The sequence below is a fragment of the Acomys minous genome, assembly GCF_964271855.1.
Source record: "Acomys minous genome assembly, chromosome: 17".
Taxonomy (NCBI): domain Eukaryota; kingdom Metazoa; phylum Chordata; class Mammalia; order Rodentia; family Muridae; genus Acomys; species Acomys minous.
This window is the reverse complement of record NC_140500.1, coordinates 51,557,945-51,575,623: the sequence shown is the minus strand read 5'-3', so window position 1 is coordinate 51,575,623 and position 17,679 is coordinate 51,557,945. Positions and strand designations below refer to the sequence as shown.

General features: G+C 44.4%; 1 protein-coding gene and 1 pseudogene across 5 annotated transcripts in view; one reads left to right on the top strand and one right to left on the bottom strand.

Annotated features, from left to right (window-relative positions):
* The window catches only part of PRICKLE2 (prickle planar cell polarity protein 2), a 348,904-nt gene that overhangs the window by 81,599 nt on the left and 249,626 nt on the right, over nucleotides 1-17,679 (bottom strand). For all 4 annotated transcript variants that reach the window (XM_084765612.1, XM_084765613.1, XM_084765615.1 and 1 more), the window contains one exon: nucleotides 7,461-7,644. In XM_084765612.1, coding sequence (XP_084621738.1) covers nucleotides 7,461-7,644 — 184 coding nt within the window. The remainder of the gene's footprint in view (nucleotides 1-7,460; nucleotides 7,645-17,679) is intronic.
* LOC311588128 (kinesin-like protein KIF22) lies at nucleotides 2,675-6,330 on the top strand (annotated as a pseudogene). The gene has a single exon. The product of its transcript is annotated as a kinesin-like protein KIF22 (transcript).

Here is a 17,679-nt window from a genome sequence, read left to right as displayed (position 1 = left end):
TAATTTATTCATGTTATATCCTGATTGTCACCCCCTCGCTTGTATCTTCCCATTCCCACCCCCTCCCTCGTCCACCCTCTTCCCCTCCCTGAGATCTCTGACAGAAGAGGACCTCTTCCCCTACCGTGGTTGTTGTGCACCATTCAGATGTGAAATAACAACAACACCGTGGTTAAATCCAGCCGTGAGCTCCTTGTGTCAATAGCAGCCACCCTCCTTTGGCTCATGTGGCTATTTTTAGGGGTTCAGTGTCTCAAAGTCCCACTCTAGACTGGTAGGATCCCCGAGTCCTTTAGAGAATTAACTCCCCCAAGTCCCCAAACATACATTTCCAAATGTTTCAGCCTCCTAGTGGTGGGTGACACTTTAGGGTGGACAGTCTAATCACCACAGAAGAGAATTTGCTCTGAAGTAAACTGATACAGAAAAATGTTTACAATACAAGAAGAGAGAAAAAAAACCACATCAGGGAAGGTAGAGAACAACATCACATATTTTTATCCAAGTTCACACAAAAATGATACCCCTCTCTATATACACAAATACTTGAACATTCTAAAAAGTTTGGGATATAATTTTCTCCCTTGGTGGAAAGGATTGCTGTCATTTGCTGTTTTAGATGCTTCCTATTTTCTTTTAGAAAATATTTGTTTTATTTAGTTTAGTGTGTGTGTGTGTGTGTGTGTGTATGTGCACGTGTGTGTGCACATGTCTGTGTGAGTACAGGTACTTATGTGTGTGCAACTGATTGCAGAGGACAGAAGATCACAAGATCCTTTGAACCTGGAATACATGTGCTTGTGAGCCACAGACACAGCTACTGGGATCTAAATTCTGGTCCTCAGAATTGGGAACCAAGTGTTCTTAACCACTGGGCCATCTCTCCAGCTCCCACTTGATTTCTTTTTTACTATAAATCTTCCCTTTATAAAAGAGGAAGAAATCTACTTCTAACCTGGGGAACCACCCACAACAGGTTCTTCCTATTCTAGTCCCTGTTTTGACTTAGTGGAGAAGACAGGGACAGCCTCAAAAAACAGTGGGTCAGCTCTAATACTCGACTAAGCCCTTGGCCATATTACGAGAGAGCAGCTGGTATGTAGGAGCCAAAATATGAGGCGTGGCCAATGAATGTGTGTTAAATAGAGCCATCCTCTTTTATCTTAACTGGACCAGATGCTTGGTGAGGCACACGCTAAGTATCTGTCTGTCTATAGATATATGATATGTTTATTTTATTTTGTATGTATGAGTATTTTGCCACCATGTGCGTGCCTGGTGCTTGAAGTGGCCACGAGAGGGGATCAGATCCCCTGGAACTGGAGTTAAGGATGGGTGTGAGCCACCATGTGGGTGCTGCTAGGAACAGAATCTGGGTCCTCTGCAAGAGCAACAAATGCTCTTAGCCAGTGAGCCATCTCTTCAGTCCTTACACTCCAACTTTTAACATCACCTCCATCCGATTGCTATCTAATCCTTTAGGAACACGCGGCAATGTTGAAGACATGGGAAATGCTCCTGGCATCTGGTAGGTGGAGGTGAGGGATGCTGCTAGCCACTGCATAATATATTAAACTTCTCCTCCACTGAGCACTACCCATCTAGAAATGCTGACAGTGAGAAATCTTGCTTGCTATTTGCTTTATTTAAACTTGCTTAGGAATATCTATTATATTCTTATCAAAAAGCCACTTATAGAAGATGGCTATACTTATTGAGGCTGAATGAAAACTGGAGCCTTGAAAACGACTTCCAGTGGCCTCCTAAGGGTAGACTGCAGCTCTCTGCTTGGCTACCTCAGGGTTTTCCAGATGATGTCAAACTCCTTAACACGCAGCGTGCCGAAGCAGAGGATCTGAGTGGTTAGCACCAGTGAGCTTTGAGGCGTTTGAAATCATGAGGTGGCTGCTTTTCCAGCATCGTCTTGTCTCTTTGCCATTTTTGCACCAGTGTAAGAAGGTTCAGCTTAGAAGCTAGTGGATTTTTATGAAACTGAATGTCCATATTCAGGGGTAATTCTCTGAACGTGAGATGAATTTCACACGCATTCTATTAAAGTGGAGGAATTACTCAAGAGGAAGAGTAATAAGACTATCACCTGAAGGTATACAATCAGCCCCACAGTCATGGAATGAGAGGGAAGATTCCAAACCAAAATGAAAGTACATTATTCTCCGCCCTAATTAGTCTTTAATATTTTTGCCTCTGGCACAAAGCATTTTTCATATTCACCATAGTTTCTCTTGATAGAAAAATAGTTTCTCTCAATTCATAGACAACTGGTGTGATATTAAAAAGCAGAACTTTATGAAGGAAATGCATTCAGGGCTCAGACATTTTTCCTAATCTAAGTGCATACCAGACAGCTTCTAAAAAACCTTTAAACTCATAAATATCTTAATAAATAATAGTTTTTTTAAAGGCTCTCAAAATTTCAAACCTGAAGCCCATTTCTATCATGCAAAATGACCTCTTTAAAAACTTTTAATAGTAGACTCACATTTTTTAGGGGTAAATATAGAACCCTTCAAACACCCTGATATTCTGTGTCTGGGGGCGATTTTCCTTTCTAGTTATGTGCATCACAGAGGTTTCAGGCAGAGGTCCCATGACTGCTGGGAACCAAGGACACCCGAAGAGCGACTGTGAGAGAGGGGAACAGCCTTTCCCTGGGCACAACTCCAACCATTTGTTTAACAGTGCTCACCAGTTTCTTTCAAAATATATTTAAAAACTCCAGTTTTACATCTTCTCCAGACAGCAGAATGAGTCAGCTGGCCTACAGCCACTTGCGATTAGAATATGTTCGCTCGCAATTAGGACTGTGGGTTTAGTTAAGAACTTAACTTCCACAGCGGTCCGTTTTCTTCAGTCAGCATCTGTAGGAGGTCTTCCTGGAGTCTGAGCATCACTGAAGATTGTTAGTGGTCTCAGAGAAGAGTCCATTCAAGCGGGAACATTGGAAAAGCCAGGGCCTAACTCATCAGGAGGCAATGTCCTTTCAGGTGAGGAACAATGACAACAACGTGGACCACAAAAGAAGTTACTAGAAATGAGGCCAGCGGGAAAACGAGGACAAGCTCCCAGACCTGCCCAGGTGTACAAACTCACCGCTCAGAGCTGCAGCTATGTCAGTGACTTTCAGGCGGCGGCAGCAGCTGTGCCAGTGGCGTCCGGTCAGTGGCACCCTATCCAAATGCCTCGATAAGTTCAGATACTCTCTCTCTTTTTAAATTAATTCTTCAACAATGTAATCTTTAGACAGAGTAAAAGAGACAAATAATCTCAACCCACAAGCTACGAGAAAGTACTTTACTGTTGTTTTTCTGCCAAAATCCCCCCCAAAAAGCACTGCCTTTGATTCTCATGGAAAGGTTTTCTGTGACTGTTTTTCATCCAAGATGCTTTCTTTTCTATGTGTGATGGGTAGAGAGATCACAGGGCTGAAGTCCACATAGGGAAACAGTGTCAGAAGACTCAGTGGATAGAGCGGAAGCTGAGATGACTTACTGGCATCAGAGAGTGTCTGAAGAGAACGGCCAGTGCGCAAGCCCAAGCAACTCTATTTCTGCAGGAACAAAATTCTAGATCTTCAAATATTTCAGCTGGCTGTATACATTTGGGGGCTGGGATCACAGCTCAGTGGTAATAACATTTACCCAGAGCACACAAGGCCCTCAGTTCAAGCTCTAGCATTGCAAAAAAAAAAAAAAAAAAAAAAAAAAAAAAAAAAAAAAAGAAATATAAACGTATATGTGAAAATATATAAAGTTGGCAGGGCCCCGGGCAGTTCAAAAGAGAGAACTGGGCTCAAAGACTGGATGAATATGGACGCTGGGGCCAAGGCGAGGCTGCAGCGGTGGGAGGTGGTGGCGGCCAGCTCAGGAGCTGGTCACTGTCTAATCAAGGAAGGAGCTGGACAGCGGCCACCTCCAGCTCCAGTAAAGGTGGCTGTACAACTGCGACCATTTATGGGTGAACAAACAGAAGCCAATGAACCCCCTGTGTGAGATGCACAGACAGCTGCTCTCTTGAGGTGGCCAACTGGAGGAAAGACCAGGAGACACTCGAATATCAGTTTGATGCCCAGAGAAGAGCACTCTCAGCAGGGCAACTATGTAGGTTCAGTACAACCCATCCCACAGCACTTGCTGGAAGGGCGGAATGCCAGCGCACTTGCCTATGGGCCCCCTGGGGCAGGGAAGACACACATAATGCTGGGTAGCCCAGAACAATTCCTGCCTCTCATGGACCTCCTGCAGCTTACAAGGGAAGCATGTGTCAAGAGCTGGCCATGGGACCTTTCTGTCACTATGTCCTACTTAGAGATCTACCAGGAAAAGGTATTAGACCTTTTGGATCCTACATCAGGAGACCTAGCAATCTGACACAGCTGTGGAGGGAACATCCTGATTTGAGGCCTCACACAGAAGCCCACCGCTAGCTTCTCTGACTTTGAGCAGCATTTCCTGCCAGCCAGTAGAAATCGCATTATAGGAGCCACCCGGCTTAGCCAGCACCTTTCCCGTAGTCACTCAGTGTTCTTGGTCAAGGTGGAGCAGTGTGACTGTTCGGCTCCCTTTCTCCAGAGGGAAGGAAAACTGTATCTTATTGATTTGCCTGGTTCCGAAGACAACTGTTGCACAGGCAACCAGGGCCTTCGGCTCAAGAAGAGTGGGGCCATCAACACCTCCCTCTTTGTACTGGGAAAGTGGTAGATGCACTAAACCAGGGCCTCCCTTGGATTCCATACCAGGACAGCAAGCTCGCTTGCCTACTTCAGGACTTTCTGGGTGGCTCAGCTCCTAGCATCCTCATCACCAACATTGCTTCTGAAAGACATTTTTACCTGGATACAATCTCAGCATTGAACTTAGTAGTGAACTACTAAGTCCAAGGAGGTGATTAACTGGCCTTTCACCAGTGTGAGTCTACAGCTTAATGCCTTGGCACCCGTTAAGCTGTCTCAGAAAGAACTGCTAGGCCCATCAGAGGCAAAGAAAGCCAAAGGCCTTGAAGAAGAATCAACTGGAAGCCCTGAGTCTGCAGCAGCTCCAGCCTCTGCCTCCCAGAAACCAAGCCTCTTACAGAAGCTAAGCAACATGGATCCAGCCATGTTGGAGAACCTCCTGAGTTTGGGTCATTTGCTGGGCTCCCAGGGGAGCCAAGGAACACCTCTACTGAGTATCCCAAAGCGAGAGCGAATGGTACTCATTAAGACAGTAGAGGGAAAGAACTTGGAGACCGGCCCAGGAGGCACTGGGGCCAAAGGAGAAAGAAGAGTGCCCACTCCTCCGTACAAGCATAAAGCCCTTGACAAGGGCCGTGGTGATGCCCCTGCAATTGATCCAGAAGCAGGCAGCATCCTCAAACACGGATATCCACGTTCTGAAGAGAGGGCCACAGAAGGGAGCTGGAGCCATCAAATGTGTCAGAGGCTGGGGGAAAGGGTGAGGACTGCTGGGAGCTACTGACTAGCCCGGAGTTAGTAGCACATGGGTGGAAAAAAAATTATTGGATCTGCTGAATGAAGGCTCCCTTCAAGATCTGTGCAGTCTGCATCATGTTGGCCAGAAGGCATAACTCATCGTGGGCGGGAGGAAGGTCCATGGCCCCTATAGGGAGGTGGAGGACTTGGACCAGGGGGAAGGCATCTCGGGGAAGCAGGTGGAGTCTTTACTGAAGGTGAACCTCTTGAGCTTGGCTGGCGCCCAGCACTGTTATCCCTCCTGACCATCAGCTCTTAATACACTGGCTTTTTCTTTTAAAGTCCTTGTATAATAATGTTTAGTTTTTATTCATATATATATATATATATATATATATATATATAGTTTATATATAAACTTATATATGAAATTTATACAATAGTTCTCCAGCTAGTCAAACCATACCTATAAGACAGATTTCAGACGCCAATCTGGTACAGCAATATGGATGGGGTAGCATTAATTGTCAAGATGACACAATTTAGAATCACTTGGGAAGAGAGTCATAATGAGGAACTGTCTGCATCGGGTTGGCCGGTGGGCATGCCTCAATTAAGTTAATTGGTGTGGAAACACCCGGCCCACCAAGGGAGGCAGCATTTGCTAGGCAGAGTCCTGGATTGCGTAAGGGCGGAGAATCTGAACTGGGCTCGAGCAAGCACACGTGCGCATGTTCATTCTCTCTGCCCTTGACTGTAGATGTGACGAGGCTAGCTGTCTCAAGCTTCGGCCACAGACATCTCTGAAACGAGATCTGGACTTGTGAGCTAAAACGCACCTTTCCTCCCCAGTGCTGCTTCCCTCCCCCCACCCCTGTCTTGTCTTTGTTTTCTTTCTTTCTTTCTTTCTTTCTTTCTTTTTCTTTCTTTCTTTCCAGAGTGTTTTATCACAGAAACAGAAGTGAAAGTAGGACAAGGGACAAAGAACATGGAACATGGCTGATCAGAGACACATCTTTAGTTACTAGTGGATTCTTGGGTCTTAATTACAAAGCACTTTTCCTGAAAGCATTATCACACTTAACGTTCCTGACACAGGACGGCCTGCTGTTTGAGCTTCTAAATACTCCACCAGGCGCGGAGACCTCCCAAGAATTTAATGGTGCAGGGGAAGACAATAGTATTTAACACTCCTCGTAAGATCCTAGCTGTCTCTGAAAGTCATTATCAGGGAGATGGTAAGAGGCTCCAGCTTACAGATGTGCTGCTAGGCTGACTGCAGACTTCTGGAAGAGAAAGCACCAACTACCACTGAACGCAAGACAATGCTTGGCATCACTGGGGGAAATGCAAAACAGAAAGAAGCCAAGAGAAAAGATATTCTCATCAGGCCAGTAATGTTTACAGCCTGTGAGTAGTGACAGGAGTATCTCCAGGAAAGGCGGTGCCTTTATAAAGTGACATCAAATTTAATTGTTAAACATAGCATACACTGCTGAGAAGAAAAGTCCTCGGATTTCTTTATGAGCAGTGGTTCTCAACTTTCCTAAGGCTGCTACTCTTGAATATAGTTCCTCATGTTGTGGTGACCACCCCCCCCTCGACCATAAAATTATTTCATAATTATGCTACTTCATAACAATAATTTTGCCATCCTTATGAATCAAATATCTGATATGCAGGATATCTGATAAGTGATCCCTGAGGGGGTCGCGACCCTCAGGTTGAGAACCACTGCTTTATAAAGCCTCTAAATGTGATGATTCGCGTTGGTGCCATTGTGCTTCCTCTCCCCACACTCCAAAACGTACAGTCTAATAGTTAGCATTTCTAAGATGTCTCCAGACAGTCTACAAACAAACAGTTGACAGTGACAATACAGAATGAATTAGTGATAGGTTATTCTAGGCTCAGCTCCGCTTCCCACTGAGGCCTGGGATATCCTGGACTCATCTGTGCATTATCGCTGGGGTGTGGGAGCCCTGGAAAGACACCAGTTCAAGTTAAAGGCATGGGAAAGGACGGTGGCTACCTGCTCCGGCTTCAGCCCCGGGGGCACCCAGGCATACTCTTCCAAAGCGCAGCCCGAGTCATCGTCTGAGGTGGAGTTCCTCTGGAAGTCAAACATGAGCTTGCTGATGGTCTTCTCCATCTCCAGTGGCATCACCGTTACCATGTGCTCCTCCTGGGGACACTTGCAGTGCAGGCAGATCTTCCTGTGGGCGGCAAACGCAACAGGTCAGAAGGAGGAAAAAAAAACACGTTTGCTTTTTCAAGAGGCTGCCAGCCTTTGGATTCTAACCCATAAACACAGTCACCAGCTACAAGCTAGGGAACATTGGCTTATAAAGGACACAACATTTGTGTGTCATATGAAAACCACTTAGGAAATCAGGTGAGCATGTTGATACACAGATCCAACCTTCTTTGGAATCCGCATCCAAGTGTGTGCGCGCGCACACACAGACACACACACACACAATGTAGACCAATAGATATGTGCTATAACCACAATTCCCTTCACTGCAATATCCACTGTAATAGATTTAAATATATAGAATCCCACACTAACCAGAAATATTACCAGATTTAACAAGCACTGACATGTTCCCTTTTTTTTAAGTTCTTAAATCATGCAAAACAGAAGAAAAAAAAAGTCTGTTATAAAAAGAACCATGGGATGTTTTGTTTTGCTTTTTTTTTTTTCTTTTAGGAGTAAGAACAAACATTTTCCCCTAAAACAAATGTCCTCTCAAGATCTTTACAGGAAGATAATTTCATCACCATTAAAGGTTCATGATTCAGAGTCTTAATTAGCAACTTAAAATGTAACATTGCTTGTAGTTATTTTACATAAGCTCACACATCTCAATTTTTTTTTCAGAGAGAGAGAGAGAGAGAGAGAGAGAGAGAGAGAGAGAGAGAGAGAGAGAGAGAGAGAGAGAAGTGTTTCCTGGGTGGGGTGATGTTTACCTTGTTTCGGGAGATAGGGTAGCCTAGACTGGTGGTCAGCAAGCCCCAGGGATCCACCCGTCTCAGCCTCCCTCGACCTCGGCACTGCTGAAACTACAAGTGTGTGCTACCATGCCTGGCTTTGGTCCTCCTGACTAAGTAGTGTGTCCATAGCACCATCAAGGATGCAAATTCTTCCAGCCGAGCATCTTCTTCAAGGTTTCCAGCTACTTCCTTATCCCTATCTAAATACCACAGCAGTGAAACAGTAAGGTCAAGCAACACACACACATTTCTCTCTTTTATCAGTAAAATAAACAGGATAGAATGGAGGAGGCGAACTTTATTTTTTTCCTAATATTTTATTAATTTATTCATATTACATCTCAATTGTTAGCTCATCTCTTGTATCCTCCCATTCCTCCCTCCCTCCCACTTTTCCCCTACTCCCCTCCCCTATGACTGTGACTGAGGGGGACCTCCTCCCCCTGTATATGCTCATAGGGTATCAAGTCTCTTCTTGGTGACCTGTTATCCTTCCTCTGAGTGCCACCAGGCCTCCCTATCAAGGGGACATTGTCAAAAATGGGGCACTAGGGTTCGTATAAAAGTCAGACCCCACTTTCCACTCAATGGTGGAGAATGTCCTATCCATCGGCTAGGTCTGGGTAGGGGTTCGAAGTTTACTGCCTATATTGTCCTTGGCTGGTGCCATAGTTTGAGCAGGACCCCAGGACCCAGATCCACCTGTCATAATGTTCTTCTTGTAGGTTTCCAGGACCCTCTGGATCCTTCTATTTCCCCACTGAGGAGGAGAACTTTAACAAGCTATTCATGTGTATACAGATCTTTTTGTAGCATACTATAAAGGCAATGAAAGAGCCCAGAATTCTAATCTCCATGTGTCTAAATTTTGTGACAACGGCTTTGTTCAGATAATTCACATAGCAGAGAACCCACCCTTCCAAAGCATATAATTCACTAGCTCTTAATATAGTCAGAATTTCACAATCACCACTAATTTTAGACACCCCCACTAAAACCATGAACACGAACAGTAACGTCTCATAGCCCAAGCTCACATACCCTGACAACCACTAATCTTTCTGTCCCTGTTGGTTTTGCCTATTTTGGACATTTCACATAAAGGAATCATGCAAAAATATATTCTTTTGAAACTAGCTTCTTTCATGTAAAATAATGTTATAGTTTGTCCATGCTGCACGTATGCATCAGTCTGTGGGATGGTTTTATTTATTGCTGAGAAAGATTCCATTGTAGGGTTGTATCAAATTTGTGCATTTATCAACTGGTAGATATTTGGACTCTCTCTCTCTCTCTCTCTCTCTCTCTCTCTCTCTCTCTCTCTCTCTCTCTTTTTTTTTTTAGTAAATCCAATTTCAGTGTCTAGGCTCAAGATTTTATACAGATCTACACTATCATTTCTCTTAGGCATATACCTGGCAACTGAATCACAACATCATATGGTAACTGTATGCACATCACCTTGGAGAAGAACCAGCAAATTGTGTTCTGAAATACCTAAACAATTTTAAGTTCCCACCTTCAGTGAAGGCAGGCAGGTGACACTTTGTCTAACTCTTGCCATAAGTGTTAGGGTCTACCTTGTCGACTGTGGCCCTCCTAGTGGATATGACAATGGTACCTAATTGTGGTTTCATTTGTATTCTCCTAAGGGCCAGGGAAGTTGATCATCTTCTGAAGTCATTATTATATGCCTTCTTTCTAACTTGTCAGGAGCAATCCCTAAAGGGAGGGCAGAATGAGGAGCCAAAGGAAGTCCTGGCAAGCCCTGCACAAATATTACAGAAGACACACTTGATTTCACTTGGAGTAGCTGCTTACTCCTGAACAACATCAACAAATCACTCAGAAAAAGCAAAGTCAGGGAGAACAAGGGAAAGAAAATAAACCCAGGAAATCAAAACCACAAGGGCTTTATCTGTCTTCTCTGCTCCCTGCCAGCCTTCTACCCCTCGCTTATAATTAACTGGGGCTCCCACAGCAATGCATATTTTACTTGCACAGAATCTGCAACCTTTAAGTGAGTCCCTGACAATTGGAGAACCTAATTTAATAATCTCTATTTACAAGTTGGAAACCCAAGTCTGAGGCGCTTTGAAAGAAGCAGTGAGATGGAGGTAAACCAGGAGGGACCTCTCTCTGCTTGTTCAATCCCTTTCTTCCCTTTTTGAAAATACAGTGGCAGCCAACAGCTTTCTCTTTCATACACTAATTAAATAATTTCACCCAAATGAAGCATAATCAGGAGTGTGTGTGTGTGTGTGTGTGTGTGTGTGTGTGTGTGTGTGTGAATACTATGAGATTTTGATTTTATAAAAAATACACACTCATGAACATAGAAACTGCTTGAGTACACACACACACACACACACACACACACACACACACACACACAGCATTGGTTTCATTCTGTCAGAGTTGACATCCTACCTGTACATAATTAGATTTGTCTATGACAGGTTTCCAAGAAATCATCCCTGATTCAAAGAGTGGAAATGCTGTGTTCACCTCCCTTCCCAGCCTGTACCCACAAATCACCTCTGCAAATGCCTCACCATAGTTGCAGTGATCAATGCACTTGGCTTTGCAGCATGGAATCCGCAACCCCCTCTTCTGTAAGTTATGCGATATATTGCCAGGTGGGGGCCATCTCCTGAATTACCTCAGCATAGCCGAACCATTCCCGCCAGTGACCACCTGCATTTGCATGAATACTAATGATTTATGCCAATGAACTGACTTGCATGATGTGGATGAATGCAGTAAAAGTTGATGGGAGGGTGACGCGTGAGTGCAAAGACTCTGCCTCACTTGCGAACATTTCTGACAGGTGCAGAGTGATTATAAGCAGCTTTAAATCTTCCTTTTCTGCCTTCTTTACCCATTTCCCTTTTATCAATATATATATATATATATATATATATATATATATATATATATATAAATATATATATATATATATATATTTTGTAAAAGAAACTATATGTGGGTAGCTTCTTATATAAATTGAGCTGTCTAAATTGATGCTATAAGCCGAGATGGCAAGCCCGACCTCACTTACGCTGCTCAACTTCTTCTCCAAACTCCAGGCCAGTCTGTGGTTCTTCATGATTGGGGTTCCATAGACAAAAGCCTGGAGAGCCTCATATTCCCCAGATCCTCTAAGTAATTCTTAAGCTCTATCAAAACAGGGACTATGTACACTTGAAAGATGGAAAGAAATAAAACAAAAGTTCTGATAGATAATTCTTTCTCTCTCTCTTTCCTTCTCTCTTTCCCCCCCCCCCTCTCTCTCTCTCTCACACACACACACACACACACACACACACACACACATACACACACACACATGCGCTCATGCTCATATACACTAGCTCTTAATCATGAATCTGGTCATAGGAAACTGTTCATTTTGTTGCCAAGTCATTGCAACAGGAGATACTTGGGAGTAGAGGCCATATCCCTGCCATGGATTAGACAGATCTCAATCAGGGCACATGATTGAGCATGCTCATAAGGATGTCAGTGGATTACCATGCAGGAGTCTTCTGAACACATGAGGATGTTCTTCTGTAAATAGTCCCTAGGATGGAAAGACCCTTTTAGATCACAGTCTATTTTTGTTTTTGTTTTTGTTTTTTGTTTTTCTTTTTGAGACAGGGTTTCTCTGTGTAGCCTTGGCTGTCCTGGACTCGCTTTGTAGACCAGCCTGGCCTCGAACTTACAGCAATCCACCTGCCTCTGCCTCCCGAGTGCTGGGATTAAAGGCGTGTGCCACCAAGACTGGCTAGAAACTAGGATGAGTTCTAACAGCCGAAATGATGGTCTAAGAAATCTAGGCAATGAACATTTTTGAACTTTTTCAAGAGGATTTATATCAACCCCAAGTAATTGCCACGTTGGAGGGTTTTATAACACTCAGCCTGACTGCCACTCATCTGGGCATCTTGTGTGTAGAAGCGTCCCATTTGAGAGGCAAGACTACACATCTCTGCTTCCAACTCGCCATCTATTCCCCTGCCTCCCACATCCCCTGGGTTATGGGTTCCATGGTCTCAAGTCCTAGGCCAGATCAGGGGCAGGTACCTGCTTAGGGTCAGGCAGACTGCTTAAAGCATCTTAGACCCTTTATAAACCAAGTGACCAATAGGAGGATTCAACAAAGCCATGTCTCAGGCAGCGAATGGGACTCTGTGAAAGCAAACCTCTGTTAAAGACAAAAGGCTAGCATAACCCAGAGGTATCCAGTTTTTCCCCAACTGACAAATGTGTCCCTAGGTATTTAAATTCTCCGATGACTATCATAGGCCAAAGGCCAAAATATCACTCATTTTATTCAGAGTAATAAAGAGGAAAGCATTTTTCTGTTTATTATACTTATAATTTAAAGTTACTGCTTTCTTTTCCTTAACCTACAATTAATGTAGCAAGAAGTCACAAATTACAGATAAGAAAGAAGAAGGAAAAAAATTCTAAATACTCACAATCCCAAAGATAATCACTGTTAAACAGAAACAGCTGCTGAACCATTTTTCCCTTAATACTAAGAAGCTGGAAAGCAGACTCCAATCTATGTGTTCCCTATGAATCAGGGGATAAGACTCTGGCCTGGACAATAAGACATTAGCAACATACAGATACACAGATAAACACAGACAAGTACACACATGCACAAGCACACACACACAGACCTAAAGACACACACACACACACCATTCATTCTCAGCAAATTGATGTACATTATTCAGTACAGATACCTCAATTCCTTCTGAACTGGTACCCCGAACCAGGATTCAGACTTTAACTTAGTGTGGAAGGTAACTGCTGGTGTGGGAATTATGCGTCTAACTGTGGGTACCACAGACTGAAAGGTTAGCTACAACACATCTGAAAAACAGATTTCATTAGTTGTCAACTTCCCATTTTCTGGACAAGAGGAGAGAGATAAAGCGGGGACAATTTAAGACCACTAAGATTTGGCTCTGAATTTCATCTCTCTGTATCAGTCACACACTCACCAATGCTATGATAACTTAATCACTTGAAACCACCTAACGGAGCTGCTTTGTGGAAAGGAGCCTGGCTTCCTTCACCAGCTCCACTGCCCACCTTCCCCGCATTCCCAACAAGATATCCACTCTTCACCTGACCCATTCCATCAGTCCTCAATAAGCCAAACGTTCATTCACGTTTTCTGGCCTTTGGCAATACCAGGTTCTGAGAGGTGACTCCTTTTGGGCCATTTTGGGTAAAAAGATGTTTACCAGGCTTTAGGATGCCCGGAGGAAGGAAGCAGATAAATGATGTTGGTTAGAAAGACACACCCTGTTGTGCTTGACTGAGTGGGTAAGAACTGAAGGAAAACCTGCTGGCCCTGAGACGGTCACAGGATCTGGAAGTCAGATTCAGAAGTGTAGGCATAAACTCATAAGTAACTTGGCTAAGGTTTACATAAATCAGAACCTGTGTTATCCAACCCCAAGACCAATGCTTCCCATGACTCTGTTCTCAGTAAAGTGCCCAGATTTTCCTTCCTCCTCTTCATCCATCCTCCTGCCAATAATCCGTCTACTCACCCGTCAGTCCATACGAACCCATCAACTCACTTCCCAGCAATCTAACAACACGGACTGACAATCTACTGTGTTTTACGTTTCTGGGCATTAGATAACAGTCTGCCTTAATTATGAGGCAGAAATTCTCTACATTCCCATGGGACTTCAAGCTAAGAGAAGACAAATAACAGTCAAGTAAACAGGGATAAACGTTCCCATTTTCGATTGTGATAAATATTACAGCAGGAAGGGACTGGGTGGGTAGGGGAAAGCCCTCCCCACTGAAGGGACATCTGAGCTGCCCTCAACAGCCTATTGCCTGTCAAGCAGTTAGATGAATACAACTGGGGTGGGGTTTTCCCAGAACTGGGGGAGCAGGCACGCCTGCCCAAAGGCACTGAGGTGGAGGGTGGCCCCTGGACTTGTTCACAGGAGGTGTCATGTATGGTAGCCTCCTTCCTCCCTCCTCCCGACTGCATTGATGGCAGTGGCCAAACTGGTTGGACAACAGCCTGTCCTAAAGCCTAAGCACATACGTAAAGAGCTGGAGGCATGCCACTTTGGTGGGCATCTGGAAGATCTTTCTTCTAATGCACTTCTCCCTGGAATTCCCAGGTTTCTGTCCTGATACCCAGACGTCGGCACATCCGGTTATACGCAGCCTTTCTGGCTCCTTCACCTCCCCCCTCCAGTCACAATACTTTGTTTATCCCTTGTTTGGCAAACGTTCAGACTGAATGAAGGACATGAACCCTGACACTTGCCATGTCTGGAAGAAAGATTTCTATCTCTGTGAGAAAGGAAAAAAGGTTTCCTTATGAACACAGAGCGAAAGGGCGGAGACCGTGACAAGGCCAGCTGGGTGCTTGGCTGGCGTGCGCTGAGTGCCAGAACCCTGCTGCCTGGTTCTGTCCCACTTCCCCTTCCTTGCCTGGCTGGTGACTCCTGCCATCTGCACAGAGGTGCCCCTCTCTCCCAGCGTAGCCAAAGGCAGCACAGAGACATTCCCACTGCCAGGTGTCTCCTCTTAATATGCCAATTCATAACTGAATCCTGCTGCAGATTAATTTGTACTTTGGAGGCATGGAAGCACATTCTCCTTGAAAACCAGCCTATCCCAGGTAACTTAGCTTAGAACTTAAGCTTAAACATCTCTTACTGTATCTAGCTCAGCAGATAGGATGTCTTTGTGATGGATGAGCCATGGCTTAGAATGAGATCCCCAAAAGATCATCCAAAAAGGCATAATAAAGATGTGAGAAAGGACCCCAGGACACAGCGAAGGGTAGGATACTCACAACTAGATTGCTGTACTGGACAGCCAGGGTGCCTCTGTGGAGAACCTTGGGATGTGGGTCTATCTTGAATATTCCCCAGATAAGGCTGCTAGATGGAGAGACAGTGTTACCATCTCCCAATTCTTAGAAGTCTTTGACAAAAAACCCACATCTGGGTCCTCAGCACAGGAAAAGATAAGCAGCCAGGGGCAGAACAATGCATCTCCTGTAGCAGGCTAGAATCCGCTGGAGTGGGAGGGTCAATGAATTCGGGGCGGGTGATAGAATGTTTGTGGCAAGAGGGTTACCCACTGAGTATTTACTTTGTCCTGTCGGTCATGGTCAGTGTTGTAAGGTGTGGCAGCAAATGAATCCCTGTTGGGACACGAAAGAAGATCACAGAGAGCCAGTTCATAATTTCTAGGAAGGCAGTACTTAGCTTACCTAAGAGGGTGTTCTTATTCTGAGGAGACACACACTAAAGCATAAAGGATCATGTGTGTGGCTAGTCTCCGATGGTCCAGCAGAACTAAGACGCGTGGGGGACAGGAAGGGGAGGAAGAGGAGTGAAGGAAGAGAAGGAGCAGTTTAGAGAAGGAGGGAGGAAGCAGAGCCTATGGGTAGGGCTAGGAGCGAGAAAGGCAAAGGAAGGAGAAGGTGAGAAAGAAAGATAGGGGGAAGGAGGGAGAGAGAGAAAGTGGGGGAGGAGACAGAGAGAAGAAAGGAAAGAGAGAGAAGACGGACACATATGTAGAGAACATGTAGTACAGATGTGACAAAATGCTAACAGAAAAATCTAGAACTGTATATGAATGCTCACTATACCATCCCTGTAACTTCCGTATATGGGGGTTTTAAATGAGAAAGGTCCCCATTAGCTCAGGTATTTGACCACTCTGGTCCCCAGGAGGTAGTGCTGCTTGGGGAATGCTATGGGACCTTAGGAGGTGGAGCCTTGCTGGGGTAATTACGGCACTGGGGTTCAGCTTTTGGAGTTTAAGGCCTTGCCCTGCTTCCATTTTGTCCTTTCTACTTCCCGTTTGCCATTGAAGATGTGATCTCTCAGCTTTCTGCTCTGGCTGCCTGCTGCCATGCCTCCACCACCATATGGACTCTCCCTTGGAAACATATGCCAAAATAAACCCTTCCTTCTATAAGCTGCCTTGGTCATGGTGTTTTTATCACAGCAGCAGAAAAGTGTCTAATACAACAAAAGACACTGCAATTTTGGAAAATGGGAAAATCTAAAGCAAAGTGGAGAGTACTGTGATCTTCAGTGATGGCTCATTTCCATTGCACTCTAAGGAAGTTTAGATTAATGAGGGGGTCACAAAGGGTTCTCTTAAGGAAGCAGAGTAGAAAGGTTTAGGCAAAAAGGACAAACTAAGAAAACTCCTAACAGTTGAATAAAAAGATGTGGAGGTAGGAAGACATGGTGCCAGGAAGATACTGAGGGGACTCAGGATCAAATGATGACAAGATGGCAGGTGGTGAATGACACATACAATCTGTTAGGAGTTTTGGCTTTGTTGAAAAAGCATCCACAAGCCAGTGTGGAATCTGCCCACCAGGCTCATAGATAGCAGATTCAGCACCATTATGAGTAGACAGAGTGAGCTCTCAGAGGACAAGAGCTTGGCCACGGATGGTGTCTCCATGGCAACACTGCTACTTGCATCACTGCATCCCTATGCAAGGCTGTGGGTATCCAGAGACGCTCTGATTTCTTTAGCCGTCAGACTTGCTGCGCTGCTAAGAATAAACTAGGACAGATAGTCTAGGTTAGTCCCCTGGACAAATGTCTTCACTTCTTTCTATATGTGCTAACTGGAATTTTACAGTATATACATTTTGCTTTACTTGATACTTATTATACTTTGCTGTAGACTACGCAAGATATACATCATTATCTTGATTATGCACATCTTTTACCATGATTTTTAAAATTGTTTCCAAGGTCATAAAAATGCTATTCTTCATGTCCTAACATACAATAAAGAAGAAAGATTAGATATTAATAACCTCTTGGGCTGACCAAGTACTCTAGAGCTCAGCAAATACATTCAACTTAGGTAACTTGTAAATTTCACAGACCCTCTCCTAGGCTAGTCGGAAGATCAAAGCTGTCCTAGCTGAGGACAGTAAGGCCCAGAGAAGTCCAATGCTGTATGTATTCACTGGTCTTCAGGGTTGGAGGTGTCTGGAATGCCACGTTTCCTTTTTTTTCCCTGAGCCAAAGGAAGGGGAGTCAGTTTGGTTCCATATCTGGTGGCTTTATCTCGCCTTTGCTTTTTAAGGAAACATTTGGTGAGTATGTGTTAAAAAGACTCTGCTAAGCCCTTCTCCTGTAGTCATTGTTTCATCCCCAAACCACACTATGAGATGCGAATTATTATCTCCACTTTATATATGGGACAACCAA